A 19,137-nucleotide genomic window follows, 5' to 3' on the forward strand; every position below is an offset into this window, starting at 1 on the left:
GCCTTGTTGGGTAGAATCTTCCTGGCTGCAGGCCTTTGCTTTTCATTACTTGGAATATTTCTTGTCATTCCCTTCTGGCTCGTAGTATTCTGTTGAGAAATCAGCTGCTAGTCTTATTAGGGCTCTCTTATATGTTACTTTCTGTATCTCCCTTGCTGCCTTTAAGATTCTCTTTTTGTTGTTGAATTTTCCATTTTAATTATGATGTATCTGGGAGTGGGCTTCTTTGGATTCCTCTTGCTTGGGGCCCTCTGTACTTCCTGGGCTTGTGTGACTTTTTCTCTCATCAAAGTAGGGAAGTTTGCTGTCATTACTTTTTCAAACAGATTTTCTAACCCTTGATCCTCTTCTTCTTTTTCTGGTATCTCTATTATACAGGTATTATTACATTTCATGTTGTCCTGCAATTCCCTTAACCCCCCTTCATTCTTTTTAAGCCTTTTTCTTTTTCTTTTCTTGCTCATTCTGGTTTGTTTTTTTTTTCCCTAGGCTGTCCTCTATCTCACTGATTCGATCTTCTGCCTCATCTACCTGGAATTTGATTCCTCCTACTGTGTTCTTCATTTCAGAAATTCTATTCTTCATTTCTTCTTGGCTCTTATTGATTGTTTTTATGTCCTTTTCCATGCTGATATAGTTTGTAGTAAGTTCCTTATAGTTTCCTTGTAGTTTTTGGTAATTCTCACTGAGCTCATTGAGCTTCCTTATAAACATTCTTTTGAATTGAATATCTGGTAGTTTACTTGACTCTATTTCATTTAGCACCTTTTCTGAGAATTCCTCCTTTCCTTTTGATGGGCAGTTTTTTCATTTGATATATGAAATATATCAAAATGACATATCATTTCTATATCAAAATGATATAGATGCTTGCGGCTTCTGAACAAGATGGAGGGGCAGGCAGATTAGTTTCACTTCTTCACACAACCAAAAGAAGGATACCAACAAATAAAAAAAAAGAACAAATCAAACTGTATGGACAACCAAGGAGTTAAAGAAGAAACACTCATCCAAACTGGTAGGAACAGTGGAGACAGAAAGCTAGGGCAGCAAGGAAGTATGACAAGGTGATATGTGGTGTACCAAGCAGTCCTATATTTGAGTGCAGATGTGTTCGGAGGAACAACTGGGGAGTTAGACAGACCAGGCAACTCGGGGTTACGTCACAGGAAACTAAAGCCTCAAAATCTCTGGCTGTAAAAAACTGTGGTGGTTACGGCAAAAGGAGAAACTCCCAGTCTCACAGGAGAGTCTGTTGAATGGGCCCATAAGGTGCTAGAACATACTAAAGCTCATCCACCCAGGAGTCAGCACCTTGAAAGGGTGCAATTAGCTGTGGGTAGCAGGGCAAGTGACTGAAAGTTGGGCGAGAGTCCAGCAAGCAGCATTGTTCCCTCCTGGACCCCTCCCCCGCATACAGCACCACAACACAGTGAAGTGGGTTGCCTCACCCTAGTGAATACAAAAGGCTCTGCCCCTTACAACATAACAGGTACACTGAGACAAAGTAATATGGTCCAAATGAAAGATCAGATCAAAACTCCAGAAAAAGAACTAAGCAACAAAAAGATAGCCAAACTATCAAATACAGAGTTCAAAGCACTGGTAATAGGATTATCACAGAAATGATTGAGTACAGATGCAAACTAGAGGAAGAAGTAAAGGCTATGCAAAGTGAAATAAAGGAAAATATACAGGGGACCAACAGTGAAGGAAAGGAAATGGGGACTCAAATCAGTGATTTATTTCTTCCTCAAAAGGAAGAAATAAACATTCAACCAGAACAGAATGAAGAAACAAGAATTCAAAAAAATTAGAAGAAGCTTAGGTGCCTCTGGGACAACTTTGAACATTCCAATGTCCAAATCATAGGGGTGATAGAAGGAGAAAAGGAAGAGCAAGAAATTGAAAACTTATTTGAACAAATAATGAAGGAGAACTTCCCAAATCTAGCAAAGAAACTAGACATGCAAGTCCAGGAAGCTCAGAATCCCAAAGAAGTTAGATCCAAGGAGAAACAGATCAAGACACATGATAATTATATTACCCAAGATTAAAGATAAGAAGAGTATCTGAAAAGCAGCAAGAGAAAAGGAGAATTACCTACAAAGGAGTGCCCATAAAACTATCAACTGATTTCTCAAAAAAATAAAAAATAAATAAAAAACCCTCTTACAGCCAAGAAGGGGCTAGGAAGAAGTATTCAAAGTCATGAAAGGCAAAGACCTACAACCTAGACTACTCTATCTAGCAAAGCTATCATTTAGAGTAGAAGGGCAGAAAAAGTGCTTTCCAGATAAGGTAAGTTAAACTAGTTCATCATCACCAAGCCCTTATTATATAAAATGTTAAAGGGATTTATCTAAGAAAAAGAAGATCAAAACTATAAACAGTAAAAGGACAACAAATTCAGAACTATCAACAACTGAATCTAAAAAACAAAAACAAACTAAGCAAACCACTAGAACAGGAATAGAATCACAGAAATGGAGATCACATAGAGGGTTATCAGCAGTGAGGGAATAAGAAGCATAAATGGTAAGCACAAAATAGACAGGGAGAAGTATAGTGTAGGAAATGGAGAAGCTAAAGAACTTCTATGTATGACCTATGGACATGAACTAAGTCAGGGAGGGAAGCTGGCAGGATGCGTGTACAGGGCAGAGGGGGATTAAAGGGAGCAAAAATGGGACAACTGTAACAGTATAGTCAATAAAATATACTTAAAATAAAAATAAAGTGGGGACTTCTGCCAAGATGGAGGCATAGGTGGAAGCACTGTGCCTCCTCCCACAACCAAGTTTAAAAACAACAAAATTTTAGCAACAAAAATGCAGCCAAAACCACAGAAAATTGAACTTCACGGAAGTCTGACAACAACAAACCCTTCAGCCAAACCAGTAAGAGGGGCAGAGCCAGCAACAGAGAGGGGTCTGGTAGGAAAGATCCACCGGACCTACACAGGTGCATGACCCTGGAGCACTGGCAGCCATAGGCGGATCTCAGGTGTGGAGAAGCAGGCGGACCCACTGAGGTTGCAAGGCGGCGGACTCACTGAGGGCTGACCACGGTCACACATTTGCGCGCAGATAAACTGGTGAAGGAGCAAGCGGTGAGACAGACCATGCAGGCCCCAGTGGCAGGAAGTGGCAGAGGGAACCACCATTGTCCCTCTCTGACCCTGCCCCCACCTACAGCGTCACAAACCAGCGACCTGGGTAGCCCTCCCTGGTGAACACCTAAGGCTCCCCTACTCATACCTAACAGGCACAAACAGATCAAAACATGGCTCAAGAAGAACTTAGAGCCCCAGAGCCGATAAATCGAAGCAATGAAGAAATAGCCAAACTTTCAGATGCACAGTTCAAAACACTGGTGATCAGGATGCTCACAGAACTGGTTGATTTTAGTCACAAATTAGAGGAGCATATGAAGGCTAAACTAATTGAAATGAAGGAAAATGCACAGGAAACCAATAGTAATGGAAAGGAAACTGGGACTCAAATCAAAGGAGTGGACCAGAAAAAGGAAAAAAATGACCAAACAGAAATGGATGAAGAAACAAGAATTCAAAAAGTGAGGAGAGGCTTAGGAACCTTCAGGACATCTTTAAATGATCCAACATCAGAATTATAGGGGTGCCACAAGGGGAAGAGGAACAGCCACGAGTGGAAAACTTATTTGAACAAATAATAAAGAAGAATTCCCCCAATCTGGCAAAGGAAATAGACTTCCAGGAAATCCAGGAAGCTCAGAGAGTCCCAAAAAAGTTGGACCCAAGAAGGAACACACCAAGGCACATCCTAATTACATTAGCCAAGACTAAAATGAAGAGAGAATTCTAGCAGCAGCAAGAGATAAGGGGGCAGTCACCTACAAAGGAGTTCCCATCAGACTGTCAGTGGATTTCTCAAAAGAGACCTTACAGGCAAGAAGGGGCTGGAAAGAAGTATTCCAAGTCATGAAATCCAAAGACCTACATCCAACATTGCTCTATTCAGCAAAGCTTTCATTTAGAATGGAAGGGCAGATAAAGTGCTTCTCAGATGAGGTCAAGTTCAAGGAGTTCATCATCACCAAGCCCTTATTATATGAAATGTTAAAGGGACTTACCTAAGAAAAAGAAGATGAAAAAGATGAACAGTGAAAGGACAGCAAACTCACAGTTATTAAGAACCACACCTAAAACAAAAGCAAACTAAGAGGACAGCTAGATCAGGAGCAGAACCATAGAAATGAAGATCACATGGAGGGTTAACAACAGGGGAGTGGGAGAAGGAGAAGGGGGGAGAAGGTACAGAAAATAAGTAGCATAGATGTAGGTAGAAAATAGATAGGGGGGAGGGCAAGAATAGTATGGGAAATATAGAATCTAAAGGACTTGAGACATGTGTTCATAAACTAAAGGGGGGAATGGTGGGGGGGGGTTGTGCAGGGTGGAGGGGAATGAAGGGGGGAATAGAACAACTGTAATGGCATAATCAATAAAATATATTAAAAAATAAAATAAAAATAAACAAACAAAAAAAGAAAAAATAATAAAGTTATATAGATGCTTGAATATTTTATATTTTTGTGTTCTAAAAGATCAATACAGCTTTCATAGAATAATAGAATGTACTTACGTTTAAATGGTTCAAACTCCTCCCAGATATGATATTAATGATCCAAACATCCATGTTTAGTATAGGAGATATGTGATACTGTTATTTTTATTTTGTAAATAATGGACGCACGTACGGAGTAAAATATTATAACTTAATTTGCAGATTTAAAATGAGAAAATTCATATAAAGTTTTCAGCAGTATCTGAGACACTGATAATACTCAATGAGTGAGTTCTTTTTCTCTACATAAGAGCTTAAAAAAGGCCTTAGGTCAAATGATATTTTCACACTAGGAATAAATGTTTTTAGCCTGTGATATTATATAATAGGTTGTTTATATATAGAAAAAAACATGTGCAAATTTATTATTTTGGTAAATTAAAGATACATTTCATTCAACACTTGAATTTAATTTCTGCAAGTAGTATCACCATATTAGAAAGTTTTTCCTTTACTAATCACATTTAAAATTTTATAATGAATCACATATATACTGAAATCTAAGAATTTAGAAAATTTGATGCTGTAATATCATATTTTCTTGGCTCATTTTACTAAATTTAACTGTGATGAGCTCCTGACAAACCTCTTTGAACAGGCAGATTGTTTTATTGCTAATGGCTTGTAAACACTGGCCACGTATCTAAAAATTTTCTTCTTAAATACTAATTTGTTTTTTCATTTGTTAAATATAAAGTGTTAAGCATGTAAAAACTTACCCTGTATTACATGAGAAGGTGATGAGTCCACCAAATAATATGCTAGTTTTTATAGTGATATGACCATTTATTATTTCTCCAGGATTAGGACATGATTTTTCTAGAAGACAATACAAGTTGTTTTTTACATTGAATTGTCAGGCACATTTATGCAAATTCATCATTTAAAGCACTGATAACCTCTTATTTGTAGACTGCTGAAATCCTACAGTCATTTTGTAAGTTTCAAAAATGCAACATATTTACAATACATACTGATTTCATTTCAAGGTGCCTTTAATCCAATAAAATGTAAAATCTTTGAGTAAATTAATATTCCTATCTTGCAAGTATTTAGTTTGCCTAATTTAAAATAAAATTATTCAATGTTTCTTTAAAGAATCATTTTAAATAATAATATGTACATATAATAATATGCGCACATAGACTTGCAGCATAAAGGATTAAATACTACTTTCCAAAATACCATAGAATTAAGAATCTCTTTAAAATTATACTTACTTTTACAAAATTCATCTGCTTCGGACCATGTATAATTCTGAAGGCAAGTTATATTTCCTGAGAGGGAATGGTTTCTTATGAAGCCCTTGCGACATTCATATTCCACAACAATACCCAGTGGGAAGTAATTTATTGTCTTATAAGGGGTTTTGAGAGATGCAAAAGACAGCCTGGTTGGAACATTACAGCTACCTAAAAAGTATTAACAAAAGCAACAACAAGAAAAGGTGATAACATTTTATTTTATAATTTACATTTAATTATTTAGAATTATCTGGTCCTTACATCCCTCCATTTCTGTGCTTCTTTGTACATTTTTGGTATTTAACTATATTACTATCAACATGATATTTATAGTGTCTCAAGAATATATTCAAATATACGTTTTCATTTCCTAATTACTAGAGTCCTGTGAAGTAGATTTGTTACATAGATGTCACTGTGAATACAATTTGAAAAAAATATAACCCATTTAAGCTGCTTGGCATAGTTCTGGTACTGACTCAATATATGCCAGTTCCCTTAACCTGTCCCATGTAGCACAGGGGTAGATGAGAAGCAATAATCCCAGACCCCTGGGCTAATGTCCTAGACAACAATAGTAACAATAATAGCTAATATTTATGGAACACTTATAAATGTTTTAAACATATCCATTCATTTAATTTCACAACAAGCCATTGGGACAAGGATTAGATGGGCCAATGTGTACACGAAAGTATTTTAAAATTTTAAACATCTAGGCAGTATGAATTTATAGAGGTATGGAATTGTGGGAGGGGCATTGAATTTATAGTAAAAAAACTCAAGATTGAACCATGGCTTTTGTTGATCTCAAGGAAGTTAGTTAACTCCCAAAGGCCTGCTTCCTCAACTGGAAAATGAAGATGAGTCCCTACTTAACTCATAGGGTTGTCCAGAGGATTAGATGAAGTAATATAAGTAGCAGAGTTATAAACTCTGTAACCTGATACATGTGCAAAGGCTTAGGGACATCAACCTACTACCTTGTATCACAGATAGGTTAAAAAAACACTCAAGCCCACTTCATACTAGTTTCAAGAAATACTTGTTGTTTATACCTACTAGTATACGTCAAAGCTAATATAGGGCTATACATAGAGTTTGAGGATATGTGTCTCTACATAATTGCCAAACATGTTCATATGTAATTTATTCACTAAAAAAAAAACAACAGTACCTAGCGTTTATTTTCTCCGTTAGTTCAGAAGGTACAGTGTGTGGGGTGTAGGGGAAGTGTTAATGGAGAAGCAGGACCTATTCCCAGAAGTAATGCCATCAATTAGCTGAAGTATGAAGTGTGCCAACAGGTATACCCTGGGGTTTATAATGCTAGAAAACAATCAATTACCAGTTACTCCAACAAGGGATAAAATTTAACTTAACAAGATACATTCCATTCCCATAACTTTTAAAAGAAAAAAAATGAACTTACGATTACAAAATGCTGTGATTTGTGACCATTCATTGTTCTCGAGACAGAACACTGTGTCTGTCTTGCCAGGAATTTTAAAAAACCCCTTATCGCATATGTATGTTACCATGTCTCCTTTACGAAAACTTGTAAGACCTTTCAAATCTGCCTGAGAATTAGGTAATTGTGGGGGAAGCTTGCAGTCACCTAGAGAGGAAAAAAAAAATGGAACTGAAGGAAACACAGCAACATTCCTGTCCCAAGGCAATAAGGGAAGCAGCAATGGCCTTTGATGAACATTTACATTTCCATCCAGTGCCAAACTGACAGACCAAGAATTTGCTAGGCTTCCTGTCTTGTTGATAAAGTGGTTTAGTCTTTATCTCCACGCAGATAATGTTGCTAGGCATGCAATAAAGACAGATGCCCCCTTGGAACGTTACACCTGGAGATTTCAAATTTGTAGCTTCAGGTGTCTTACTCGACTGGATTCTGTTTAGGGGCTAGAGCCTTCAGCTAATTTGGCTTCCCACCCTGAAAGAAATGCTGGGGGAATTGACAAGTCACTCAGTTCAAGCCCTGCCTTTCTGTTTCCCATGTTTAAGGGCCCCACCAACTCACCAGTGCTTCCTCCATTCTCAATGCCTCACTACTAAAGCCAGGCCAGCCGGGGTCCAGCACAGAAAGTCCTGTAATTGCTGATTAGCAGCTGATATTCTCTTCCTGTCCCAAGGGATAGGGCCAGTAAGATCTCTGAGCCTCAAAGGCAGAAATTTATGGGAACAAATACCGATGCCCACATCGCTCACCTCACCAGGTCCCCAGACTTCTTGGTTGTCACGCAGACGGACCCGGCCCGTCCCACACAACCTAGGGGTTCACCCAGAGGGGCCAGGTCCCCGGTCCACTCACCCCGAGATGCGTGGGGACACAGCAGCAGCAGCAGCAGCAGCGACGGCGGCAGCAGCAGCAGCGGAATCGGCCCAAAGAGGCGACCCAGCACTTCGGGGATGCCCCGCCAGGAGGGACTCATGGCGCAAGACAGGGGCCCGGCGCTGGCTCTCCGAGGTCCCGGCAGTAAGATCAGCCGGTCTACAGAAAAAAAGCTGTAAGTAGCAGCAGAGCATAAACTGTTCAGCAAATCAATTTAAATTAGCGACTTGGCTGGTTCCAGGGTTCTGAATCACCAAAGGGTGGAGCGAAGGGAGTATGCTAGCACCAGATGCTGGGCGGGGCAAAAGCTGGGGCTCTAGCGTCACTGGCCTCACGGACCCTAGACTAGGGGGGAAGGGTCCGGCGTAGGGAGGGAGACAAGGTCTTTGGCACCACCAGATGCTGGGGCTTTTTCTTTGTTAGAGTTGGATCTGAGACGGGCTGCCACCTGGAAATCTAAATATCTGCTTTCTAAGTAAAACAAAAAATTGGGGCGAACAGAGAGAGGAGAGAGGAGTGTTTCAAGTAGCCAGGCTTGGATTCCCCAGGAATCTGAATTACGTTAGGAGGACCTTAAGCGCCCTTGGTTCTGCAAAGCTAAGCGGATGGTGCAATGGATTCCGCTGCTTGGGGCTGAGAAACGGTGCCCACCCAGGGACGTGGTGCTTTCAACTAGGAAGCCTGCCAAATGACAACAAGAGGATGTGTTAAGACTCGGTGCCAAACGACCCTTGAAGAAAGGTGGGGCAACACAGCAGGGAGTGACTGTTAGTTCATACCGGGTTTGGGTGGAATCACTCTCTTTGCCAGAGTTCTTATTTACCAAGGGCCCCTCATGAATTCCACTTTGGGATTATTCTAGTCTGACTACAGAGTGAAATCCACAGTGTGTTGAGTGGAAAGAAACATGACAAAACAAAAACCAGGTGCCAGAAAGCTAAATGATAAAGTGTTCAATTTAAAGAGGAAGGTTTGCTAGGACTTTATAAGTTTATGCCAGTGGTTTCGGTGGCTAGCTACACATTAGAATCACACGAGATTTGTAAAAATCCAAATGCTCCAGATACCTCAGACATGCTAAACTAGACTTTCTGGAAATGGGACAGGCTCGTCAGGTTTATTTTAAGTGCTCCAGGTAAGTACTTCCACTGTGCAGCCAGGTGGAGAGCAACAGATTTACATGGTACTGGCCAGAGTAAAGGTCCACACAGCTCAGTACTGAGCCTGGCAATAGCACTAAAGGACATGAGTGGGGAGGCCAGACACTCCTCCTCTTGGAGAGTAACCCCAAGAAATTGTTTCTCTTTAGTAATTTACCTGAGTCCAGTTAGCAGAGTCCTAGCTTGGCTTTCCTAGCTATCCCTTGACAGCTTACCTGGTTAAGTGAAATTCCTGTCCTGAAATTATGCCTTAGTCTATGGACTGTGGGGTAACTGTTGCATCCTGTTGTGATATTCTTTCTGAAATGCGTTTTGATCACTTTTTATAGGTTGATATAAGCTTTATGAAGAGGAAAACAGCAGCTTTCAATAAGTGTTTTCTCTGACTCAGGTTTACTATACCAAACAGAACTATGTGGCACCTCATGCTGGAACTGATCCTATAGAGATTCCAGGAAAGGAACTCTGAGGATCCTTTTTAATAACCTATCAGGATTAAAATATTGCAGAGTATAGAAGTTGGGCTTTTAAAATCATCTAGTGTGGCCGTCATATGTTATATTAAACCATCTTAATTTTACTCTCATATTTGTTATAAGAACACAAAGTTTTTCAGGGCCCAGTGGTGTTTTAGAAGTGTTACCAGGTCTTGGTTTATTCCCCTTAAGAGCCTCTCCTGTCCTTCTGCCTACCACACCCTTCTGCCAAGACCTTATGGGCAGGTAGTCTTTGTTTCTGCTTGAGCTCAAAGAACTGGTGTGAAAGGAAAGGTAGTATCATCAAAAAGAGCGGAAGGTCAAAATCAGTTGTGGAGCTGTCAGAAGACAACTTTGATGCCTGTTAGAGGTGTTTATTAAGTGAACATAATAGTTTTTTTTAATCCAGAAAAAACAATGAGCTCTGCAAAGTGTCAAAAAAAAAATGATCTCTGTCATCCAGCTTAGCTACACTGAGTGCTCTGAGCATTCACCTTCCAAAGTACAGAGTTCCTGATAGTATTTTTTAAAGTAACTATTATGAAAAATAACTGGGTAGACTCTTTTGTAACACTTAGGGCCACTCCCAAATTTTCAGCATTCTGAGGACAAAGGAAAAAAGAGAAATCTACTGTTCATTTACTCAGTGGTGTCAGATGTGTATAAGATTTATCCAGATGATCACTTAGTAAGTTGTATAATGTCTAATCACAAGAGTGTGCACATGAAACTAATATAATGTTGTAAATCAACTGATTAAAAAATAAGTTTTATGCATTAGCAAAAAGTGTATGCATTAAGAAACATTAAACATGCAAATGTATAACTTACTAAAGGTTGTTTTAAAGAATTACCTCAATAGTTGTGTTTCAATCACTTCATATACATTTATATCATTTCATCAACACAACTTGGTGAACTGGATATAATTGTCTACATTTTATAGCTGAAGAAAGAGGCTGAGAAGTTAAGTAGTTATTCAAAGCCTGTGTAGCTAATTAAGTGAGCACACCAGAATCTAAACTTGATCTATTTGATTCCAAATCTATATTTACCTCTTTTACAATACCACACTACATTCTTTTTATTGCAGTCAGTCAGCAGAGATATTTCCTATGCAGAGGACACATAATTAGGTAATTTGGTCGATTTGGAAACCAAGCTCCTTCTGGTGTCAATAGTAGACTTGGGTGTTCGTACTTGATCTGCCAAAAACTAGCTATGTGTTCTCAGTTGTCACTGTGTCCTTCAGGGCCTTACTTTCATATTAGTTAAGAAAGATCTTAGGACTAAAATCATCTGTATAAAGCTTTTCAATTCCAAAATGTTAAGTTTAGGTAAAAAAATTAATTTAAATAATAGAAAATAGGTCTATGATTTTGGCAGAAATTACCGAACACAGATTTTACCCCTGCCCCAGGAACCACACAATGACTACACCAAAGACTTTTAATAAATTAGGAATCATCTATTACCCAGAAGCACATTAAAAATGGGTCAATACTTGTGTTCAAGAATCTCTAATTGTGATATATAAGAAATTGTGATTTATAAGAAATGTAGCCCTGGCTGGCATAGCTCAGTGGATTGAGTGCGGGCCTGTGAACCAGAGTATTGCGGTTCGATTCCCAGTCAGGGCACATGCCTGGGTTGCAGGCCAGTTCCCAGCAGGGAACTCATAAGAGGCAACCATACATTGATATTTCTCTCCCAATCTTTCTCCTTCCCTTCCCCTCTCTCGAAAAACAAATAAATAAAATATTAAAAAAAAAAAGAAATGTATACTGGGTCATTCAGACAACATAAATATATTTCTCACAAATATTTGATCTTTGTCCAGAATTCCAGACTCACAAATCTCAGGAACTCTTGGAATTTTCTAATGCAGAGATTGAAAAAGTTGTCTTTTGTTAAGTTAAATGAGGTGACCTTTGGACCCTGATATGGGACCCAGCTCGTGGAGTCTGCCACATTGTGGATGAGGCATGAGAAATTCACAGGGACTACCAAGTCCTGTGGAGGAAAAGGGACGGCATGGCTGGTCTCTCAAGAGGATAAAAAGACCTCCACCCTTGCCTTTACAACCCTTTATTGCTTTTCTAGGCACATTACATGATGGTCCTCATTTTTTAGGTGGTTACCTTTTACAGAAAACAAAGGAGATGGTGTTGCTAATCACATCACAGAAGAAGGATATTTGCTAATGCAAAGGGAAAAGTGGTTGAACTGGTTGCACTCTATACCAGGAAGGTTTAGTGCAGACTTTAAGAAGTTAGATTAAGCACTTCTGCCTCAATTCAGGGTGAGAGAGTTTTAGCAAAAATGAGTCTCAAAGCAGCCTAGGTACAATGCAGGCTTGATTCCCCCAGGAGAACCTATCCATGGGTGTGGGTCCTGTGCATCTCCAAGTGGGAGCTGGGCCCATACCACACAGAACAGTTTCCTATAGGATTTCACCAGGAATGGGGGGGCTGGTTGCCACTGGAACCAACAATGTGATTCAAGGGTGTGAACTTTAAGTTCTACCCCACCTCCTGGGAAGAAACAGAGGCTAGGGGTTAAATTAATAACCAATAGCCAATGATTTAATCAGTTGTGACCATAATGGAGCCTATATAAAAGCTCAAGAAGCTAGGGTTCAAGAAGTTTTAGGGTCTAAAATGTGTGAAGGTATAGAGAAAGTGGTACACTTGGAGAGGGCGTGAAAGCTGTATGCCCCTTGCCCCACACCTTACCCTATGTATCTCTTCCATTTGGCTGTTCCTGAGTTATATCTTTTTATAATCAACCGGTGATCGAAAAAGTAACATATTTCTCTGAGTTCTATGACCAGCAAATTAATTGAACCCACAGAGGGGGTTTTAGGATCTTTTGATTTATAGCCAGTTGGTCAGAAGCACACGTAACAACCTGGACTTGCAAATGGCCTATTGATACAGGGTGCAGCCAAGTGGGTGGTGTGGGGGGTCAAATAGGGTTTTAGAATGGGGTCCAGAACTCAGGGTGCCCAGGAAATATTAGAAAGATATAAAGGATGTCCTCACCTCTTCTCTCCCACAGGTGTGAGTTGTGGGAAGGGACACATGGAGCAGGAACATGCAGAGCTGTTTTGTACAGCAACAGCTTTGCAGCTAACCTCTGGCAGGGTCACTTAACATATCTATAACCTTTTACTGGCTGCATAGATATGTTAAATAACTGTGACCATGCTCTGAGCCAGGGGGATGGAAGTGACTTCTACCCGAGATGTAACTGGGGGACAGGTCCCCTGGGTTACACCACCTACGTGAGAGGTTGGACAAGATTGGCTCCATTACATGGGACCACACCTGCACAGATTCACGATGGCAGCCCAGCAAACTTGGAACAATACAGGAATGCCCAGAGGTGTAATCGATTGTAGGATGAGTTGGAAATGGGGGTACAGAGGAAGATTGGCGTGGGGACTTAAACCCAGACATGGCAGGCACTGGGTAGGGAACCATATGGCTTTGCCAGAGTCGGGACCCACACAGCTTTGGTAGAAGAGGACCACGAGGCTTTGGGGTGCTCCCTTTGTCCATGTGGCCTGGGAAGCAGGAGAGACTTTGTCTGGAAAAGGGGTACAAAGACTCTTGTTGATGGGTCATGAGAAGGTGCCACATGGCCTTGGATTAGCTGGAGATCCTGAATGGTGACACAGCTGTTGGTGCCAGCAGCCTGAACCACAGATGCCTACCTCTTTTCCTGAGATGCAGTACCCCAGTTTAGGGCAGAGGAAGAAGAAAGCACTGGGTGCATCTGTGGGTATCATGAAGGACTTTGATATTTTAATGAAGATACTAGGTCACTAATTTACGTCTGTATAGCTTTAAATAAACATTTCCTTTCCTTTTCACAAATCTCTGGCATTAAGAGATATCTTTCCTCTGGTGGCAGACAAGCGAACCTAGTGGGGGGTCCTTTTGATAATAGGATATCATACCCCTCTTGGCCCTGTGTTCTGTAACACTATCAGTTCCTCAATTCTGAAACTGAGAGGGTTGTTGAAACCTCCAATCTGTTGCCAGTTGGTCAGAAGCACAGAAAGCCTGGGCATTTGAAGTGTGTGTAGGGGAAGGGCAGCCTTATAGGACTGAGCCCTTAACCTGTGGATTTTGATGCTATCTCTATCTCTAGATAGTGTCAGAAATAAGTTGACTTTTCAGACACTTTGCTGGTGTGCAAAAATTGATGGTATGTAAAGTAGGGGAAGGGGAAAGTCTTGTAGGACTGAACCCTTAGCCTGTGGACTTTGATTCTATCTCTGGGTAAATAGTGTCAAAGTCCTGAGATATGTTTGTTGGTTTGGGGGAAACCCCTCCTCCATGTTGGAATTGGGTCAGGAAACCCAATTTAGTAATCTAGCAGTGAGATTTTATGTGATAAATGCTATGGCAATACCTCAACCAATGTTGTGTGGGGGTTCATAAAAGAGAGAAAGCATCCTGGTGATTAGGGTGAGAGAGTCTATGGGCCTAGTGATTCAGCTAAATAATGACAAATATGTCAATGCAATAAGGAAAAACAGGAAAAGAAAAAATAGTATGACAAAAGTTGGGGGCAGGAAAGTGTCAGTTGATTCTAAGAATGGTAAGGAATTATGTTAGACCGAGTATGGGGGATTTAATATGAGCAATGGTTGAGGCTGAGAGATAGGTTGGCAAGATATTTGAGAGAGCCTTCAACTCAATGCAGTTACACTATTTAGAAGCACGTAGGACTATTGAAGAATTTAGCAGGAAATACAAGGTTATTTGGTGAGTCATGTGCAAAATGCTGCAATGGGAGTGGCCCTGCAAGCAAAGACCCAGAAATGTCTTAAATTTTAGCTTTAAAATTTGAAAAAATCTGTATTAAGGAAATAGTCTTGTTACTCTAAATACCTACCCCCTGACATAATTGTTGTAGCCATTTGTGTTTCCGTGTCTGTTCTTACAACAGAGGTTTCAGTGGAAGAACCTACAGAATTTGTTGACTGATTAGATAAGGGACAAGGAAAAAAGGGCGGTAAAGATGACTCAGAGGTTTGATGTATGTGAGACTAGGGGCCCTATTTTAAAGTGTAGGGAAGAAATAATAAATGTGTTTTGTTATCAACAATAACAAAACAGTGTTGATTTAAAATGCCTTGGCTGGGTGTCTGTGTGGAAATGCACGACATGAAGTGGAAATGTGCAGGAGGCTGAGCTGAGGCATGTTTGAGACATGGCAGAAGGTGAGGTCACCAAGGCAGAGAGTTAGAAACTCCAAGAGGCCTGTGGGGTGAGCCTTGGGGAGCCCCACATTAGAGTACAAAGAATGAAGGGGGAGGGGAAAGTAGTAGGAAGAGGATAATACAATGTCCTGTAAGCCCAGGTATATAAAACTGTGAGCTAAATTGTATCACCTTCCTGGTAAGTGAGGCAACTGGTACTGAGGAAAATTAAGTAATCAGCCTCCACCCTGTGGCCTGTGAGGGGTAAGCTGGGGTTTAGGATCTTACCCTTTACTTGAAAATCTATAATATGTATATATGTATGTATGTATCTGTACATACATATATATGTAGACACATGCATACATATTATTGATATATGTATGTATGTATATGTGTGCGTGTATAAATGCAAAAATATGTAACAACACTTTAGCAAATGAAGTCAGACAATGTATAAAAAGGTTAATACATCATGGACCAGGTATCTGAATATTTAACATTTGAAATTCAGTTATATTTTACCATTTTAACAGATTAAAGGAGAAAATGTATATGATTTTTCTCAATAGATGCAGAAAAGGCATTTGACAAAACATCAATTTCTTTTTTTTAATTTTTTAATTTAATTATTTTAAAACATCAATTTCTTATAAAGTTAAGCATACACAGACTCAACAATTTCACTCCTAGGTGTTACATGAGAGAAATTAAAACTATGTCTACAAAAAGACTAGTATGCAAATGTTCACAGTAATTTTATTCATACTAGTCAAAAAGTAGAAAAAATTCAGATGTCTATTAACAAGGGAATAAACAGTAGTATATCCATACAATTGAAAACTACTTGGCAATAATAAAAACAACCTATGATACATGTAGTAACATGGATGAATCATTACATTCTTATGCTGAGTGAAAGAAGTGAGACATAGAGGATACATACTATATGATTTCACTTATATGAAATTATTAAAAAGACAAATTTTGATCTATTGTGGCAGAAAGCAGATTAGTGGCTGCCTAGGACCAAGAATGGGTGAAAAATTGACTCAGAAAGGACACAGGGAACATAAAACAATAAAATAAAATTTCCAAAGGAGATTCTGAGATCATTCAGTCATTCTTTCCCCACCCAACAGAATTTGCTTGCCAGCAAAGATCAGGTCATTCACAAAGATCCAGATTTGTTTAAACATTGACCTTTTTTCCTACTTCCACTATAGTCCTATTTGTACTTTGTTTGCCTTGATTTATGATATTGCCAATTATGAAGCTCATTAGAACTGCACAAGGGTGAGGAGAGAGAAAGAAACTTACATATAAGATTCACATACCATGTGCTACTATTAGAGAACTAATCTCACTGGTTAACCATCACAGTAGTGCCATGAACAAATTTTTATTACACTCATTTTCACATGATGAAACAGGTCCAGAGAGAAAATAACTGGACTAAAGCACACAGATCCCAAGTCTGAGTAGGTCTAAAATTATACTTCTTCCACTATACATGTTAACTTAATATTTCCCAGAAGTATTCATTACTGGGTATTTTTCTACCACTTTTCTTTTAGTTTTTTAAAAAATATATTTGATTAATTATGCCATTACAGTTGTTCTATTCCCCCCTTCATTCCCCTCCACCCTGCACACCCCCTCCCCCACCATTCCCCCCTTTAGTTTATGACCATGTGTCTCAAGTTCTTTAGATTCTATAATTCCCCTACTATTCTTGTCCTCCCCCTATTTTGTACCTACTATCTATGCTACTTATTCTCTGTACCTTCTCCCACCTTCTCCTTCTCCCACTCCCCTGTTGCTAACCCTCCATGTGATCTTCATTTCTATGGTTCTGCTCCTGATCTAGCTGTCCTTAGTTTGCTTTTGTTTTAGGTGTGGTTCTTATTAACTGTGAGTTTGCTGTCCTTTCACTGTTCATCTTTTTCATCTTCTTTTTCTTAGGTAAGTCCCTTTAACATTTCATATAATAAGGGCTTGGTGATGATGAACTCCTTGAATTTGATCTTATCTGAGAAGCACTTTATCTGTCCTTCCATTCTAAATGAAAGCTTTGTTGGGTAGAGCAATGTTGGATGTAGGTCCTTGGATTTCATGACTTGGAATACTTCTTTCCAGCCCCTTCTTGCCTGTAAGGTCTTGTTTGAGAAATCCACTGACATTCTGAAAGGAACTCCTTTGTAGGTGACTGCCCCCTTATCTCTTGCAGCTTCTAGGATTCTCTTCTTCATTTTAATCTTGGGTAATGTAATGATGATGTGCGTTTGTGTGTTCCTTCTTGGGTCCAACTTCTTTGGGACTCTCTGAGCTTCCTGGATTCCCTGAAAGTCTATTGCCTTTGCCAGATTTGGGAAGTTCGCCTATAGTATTTGTTCAAATAAGTTTTCCACTCATGGCTGTTCCTCTTCCCCTTGTGGTACCCCTATAATTTGAATGTTGGAGCGTTTAAAGATGTCCTGGAGGTTCCTAAGCCTCTCCTCATTTTTTTGAATTCTTGTTTCTTCATCCATTTCTGTTTGGTCATTTTTTTCCTCCTTCTGGTCCACTCTTTTGATTTGAGTCCCAGTTTCCTTTCCATTACTATTGGTTTCCTGTGCATTTCCCTTCATTTCAATTAGTTTAGCCTTCATATGCTCCTCTAATTTGTGACTAAAATCAACCAGTTCTGTGAGCATCCTGATCACCAGTGTTTTGAACTGTGTATCTGAAAGTTTGGCTATTTCTTCATTGCTTAGATTTATTGGCTCTGGGGCTCTGAGTTGTTCTTGTGCCATGTTTTGATCTGTTTTTGCCTGTTAGGTATGAGGAGAAGAGCCTTAGGTGTTCACCAGGGCGGGGCCACCCAGGTCGCAGATTTGTGATGCTGTATGTGGGGGCAGAGTCAAAGAGGGACAATAGCAGTCCCCTCTGCCTCTTCCTGCCACTTGGGCCTGCATGGTCTATCTCACTGCTCTCTCCTTCACCAGTTTATCTGCGCACGAATGTGTGATCGCGGTCAGCCCTCAGTGGATCTTCCCGCTTCTCCACACCGGGGATCCACCCACAGCTGCTGGCGCACCTGGGCCATGTGCCTGGGTCGGTCTGGTGGATCTTTCCTGCCTGACCCTACTCTGCTGCTGGCTCTGCCCCTCTTACCGGTTTGGCTGAAGGGTTTGTTGTTGTCAGAATTCCTTGTAGTTCAATTTTCTGTGGTTTGGCTGTGTTTTTGTTGCTAAAACTTTGTTGTTTTTAAACTTGGTCGTGCAAGAAGGCTCAGGGCTTCCACCTATGCCTCCATCTCGGTGGAAGTCCTTCTTTTAGTTTTTAAATAAATTATTCACCTAAAATGTTAAGCATATCCCTAGGACAAATTGTACTTTCTCTTATGAAGCTAAATAGTCTGCTATAAAGAAGAAAACTTACCTTAAACAAACAGTAATTGCAATTAATTTTGAAAATGCTACTCTTTCCTGAAGGTCCCATCCTTGAACCCCCTCTTCTAAGACTTCTGTAGTATCCTTTTTAACCCCTGCTATACACCAGTCCTTGTGTTTCCAAAGCACTTATTATCCCTTTGCTGGTACTCTCTTAGTCCATTCTACCCTGTATGAGCTACTGAAACACAGTCTAAATCTCAGGGACTGAATTTATTGAGGGCAAGCATAATATCTAATTTATCTTTGCCCTTTTACTCCATAGTACAGTACCATGCACATAGCAGACACTGAACAAATGTGTTAAATTGGATTTTCCAGTCTATCTTCCTTGTGAGCATAGAATTTATTAAATTATTCAATGAATACTGTAGATATATTAAATAAGTGATTTAAAATACCATTTTAACATTTAGACATTTCTCTCTCTTAACTTATGGTTTAAGTAAATCTTCACTTTATGCCAGATAAGAATTTCAGTAGGTAAGAAAAAGAAGAAAGAATTTTCCAGAATAAAAGACATACATAATATGATTTTTAGTTCATCTGAGAAATATAGGGAAATGAGCTCATTTTCATATTCATCATCTTTCCCTCTACTTCAAGCCTGCTTGACCTCAAAGAATGGTCCCCTCATTCACCCACACCCAGGTATCT

General features: G+C 39.7%; 1 protein-coding gene across 4 annotated transcripts in view; it reads right to left on the reverse strand.

Annotated features, from left to right (window-relative positions):
• The window catches only part of CD55 (CD55 molecule (Cromer blood group)), a 45,561-nt gene extending 37,118 nt beyond the window's left edge, over positions 1 to 8,443 (reverse strand). For all 4 annotated transcript variants that reach the window (XR_005083955.2, XM_037155401.2, XM_037155402.2 and 1 more), the window contains exons 1-4: positions 8,175 to 8,443; positions 7,284 to 7,469; positions 5,828 to 6,019; positions 5,327 to 5,426 (exon numbers count right to left, since the gene is read on the reverse strand). Coding sequence is in view for 3 of the 4 variants with exons in the window: in XM_037155401.2 (XP_037011296.2) it covers positions 5,327 to 5,426; positions 5,828 to 6,019; positions 7,284 to 7,469; positions 8,175 to 8,295 (599 nt within the window). In the remaining variant the exon portion in view is untranslated. The remainder of the gene's footprint in view (positions 1 to 5,326; positions 5,427 to 5,827; positions 6,020 to 7,283; positions 7,470 to 8,174) is intronic.
• Positions 8,444 to 19,137: the final 10,694 nt, after the last annotated feature.

Source organism: Artibeus jamaicensis, unplaced genomic scaffold, assembly GCF_021234435.1.
Source record: "Artibeus jamaicensis isolate MK-2021 breed Jamaican fruit bat unplaced genomic scaffold, CSHL_Jam_final contig_475, whole genome shotgun sequence".
NCBI lineage: Eukaryota > Metazoa > Chordata > Mammalia > Chiroptera > Phyllostomidae > Artibeus > Artibeus jamaicensis.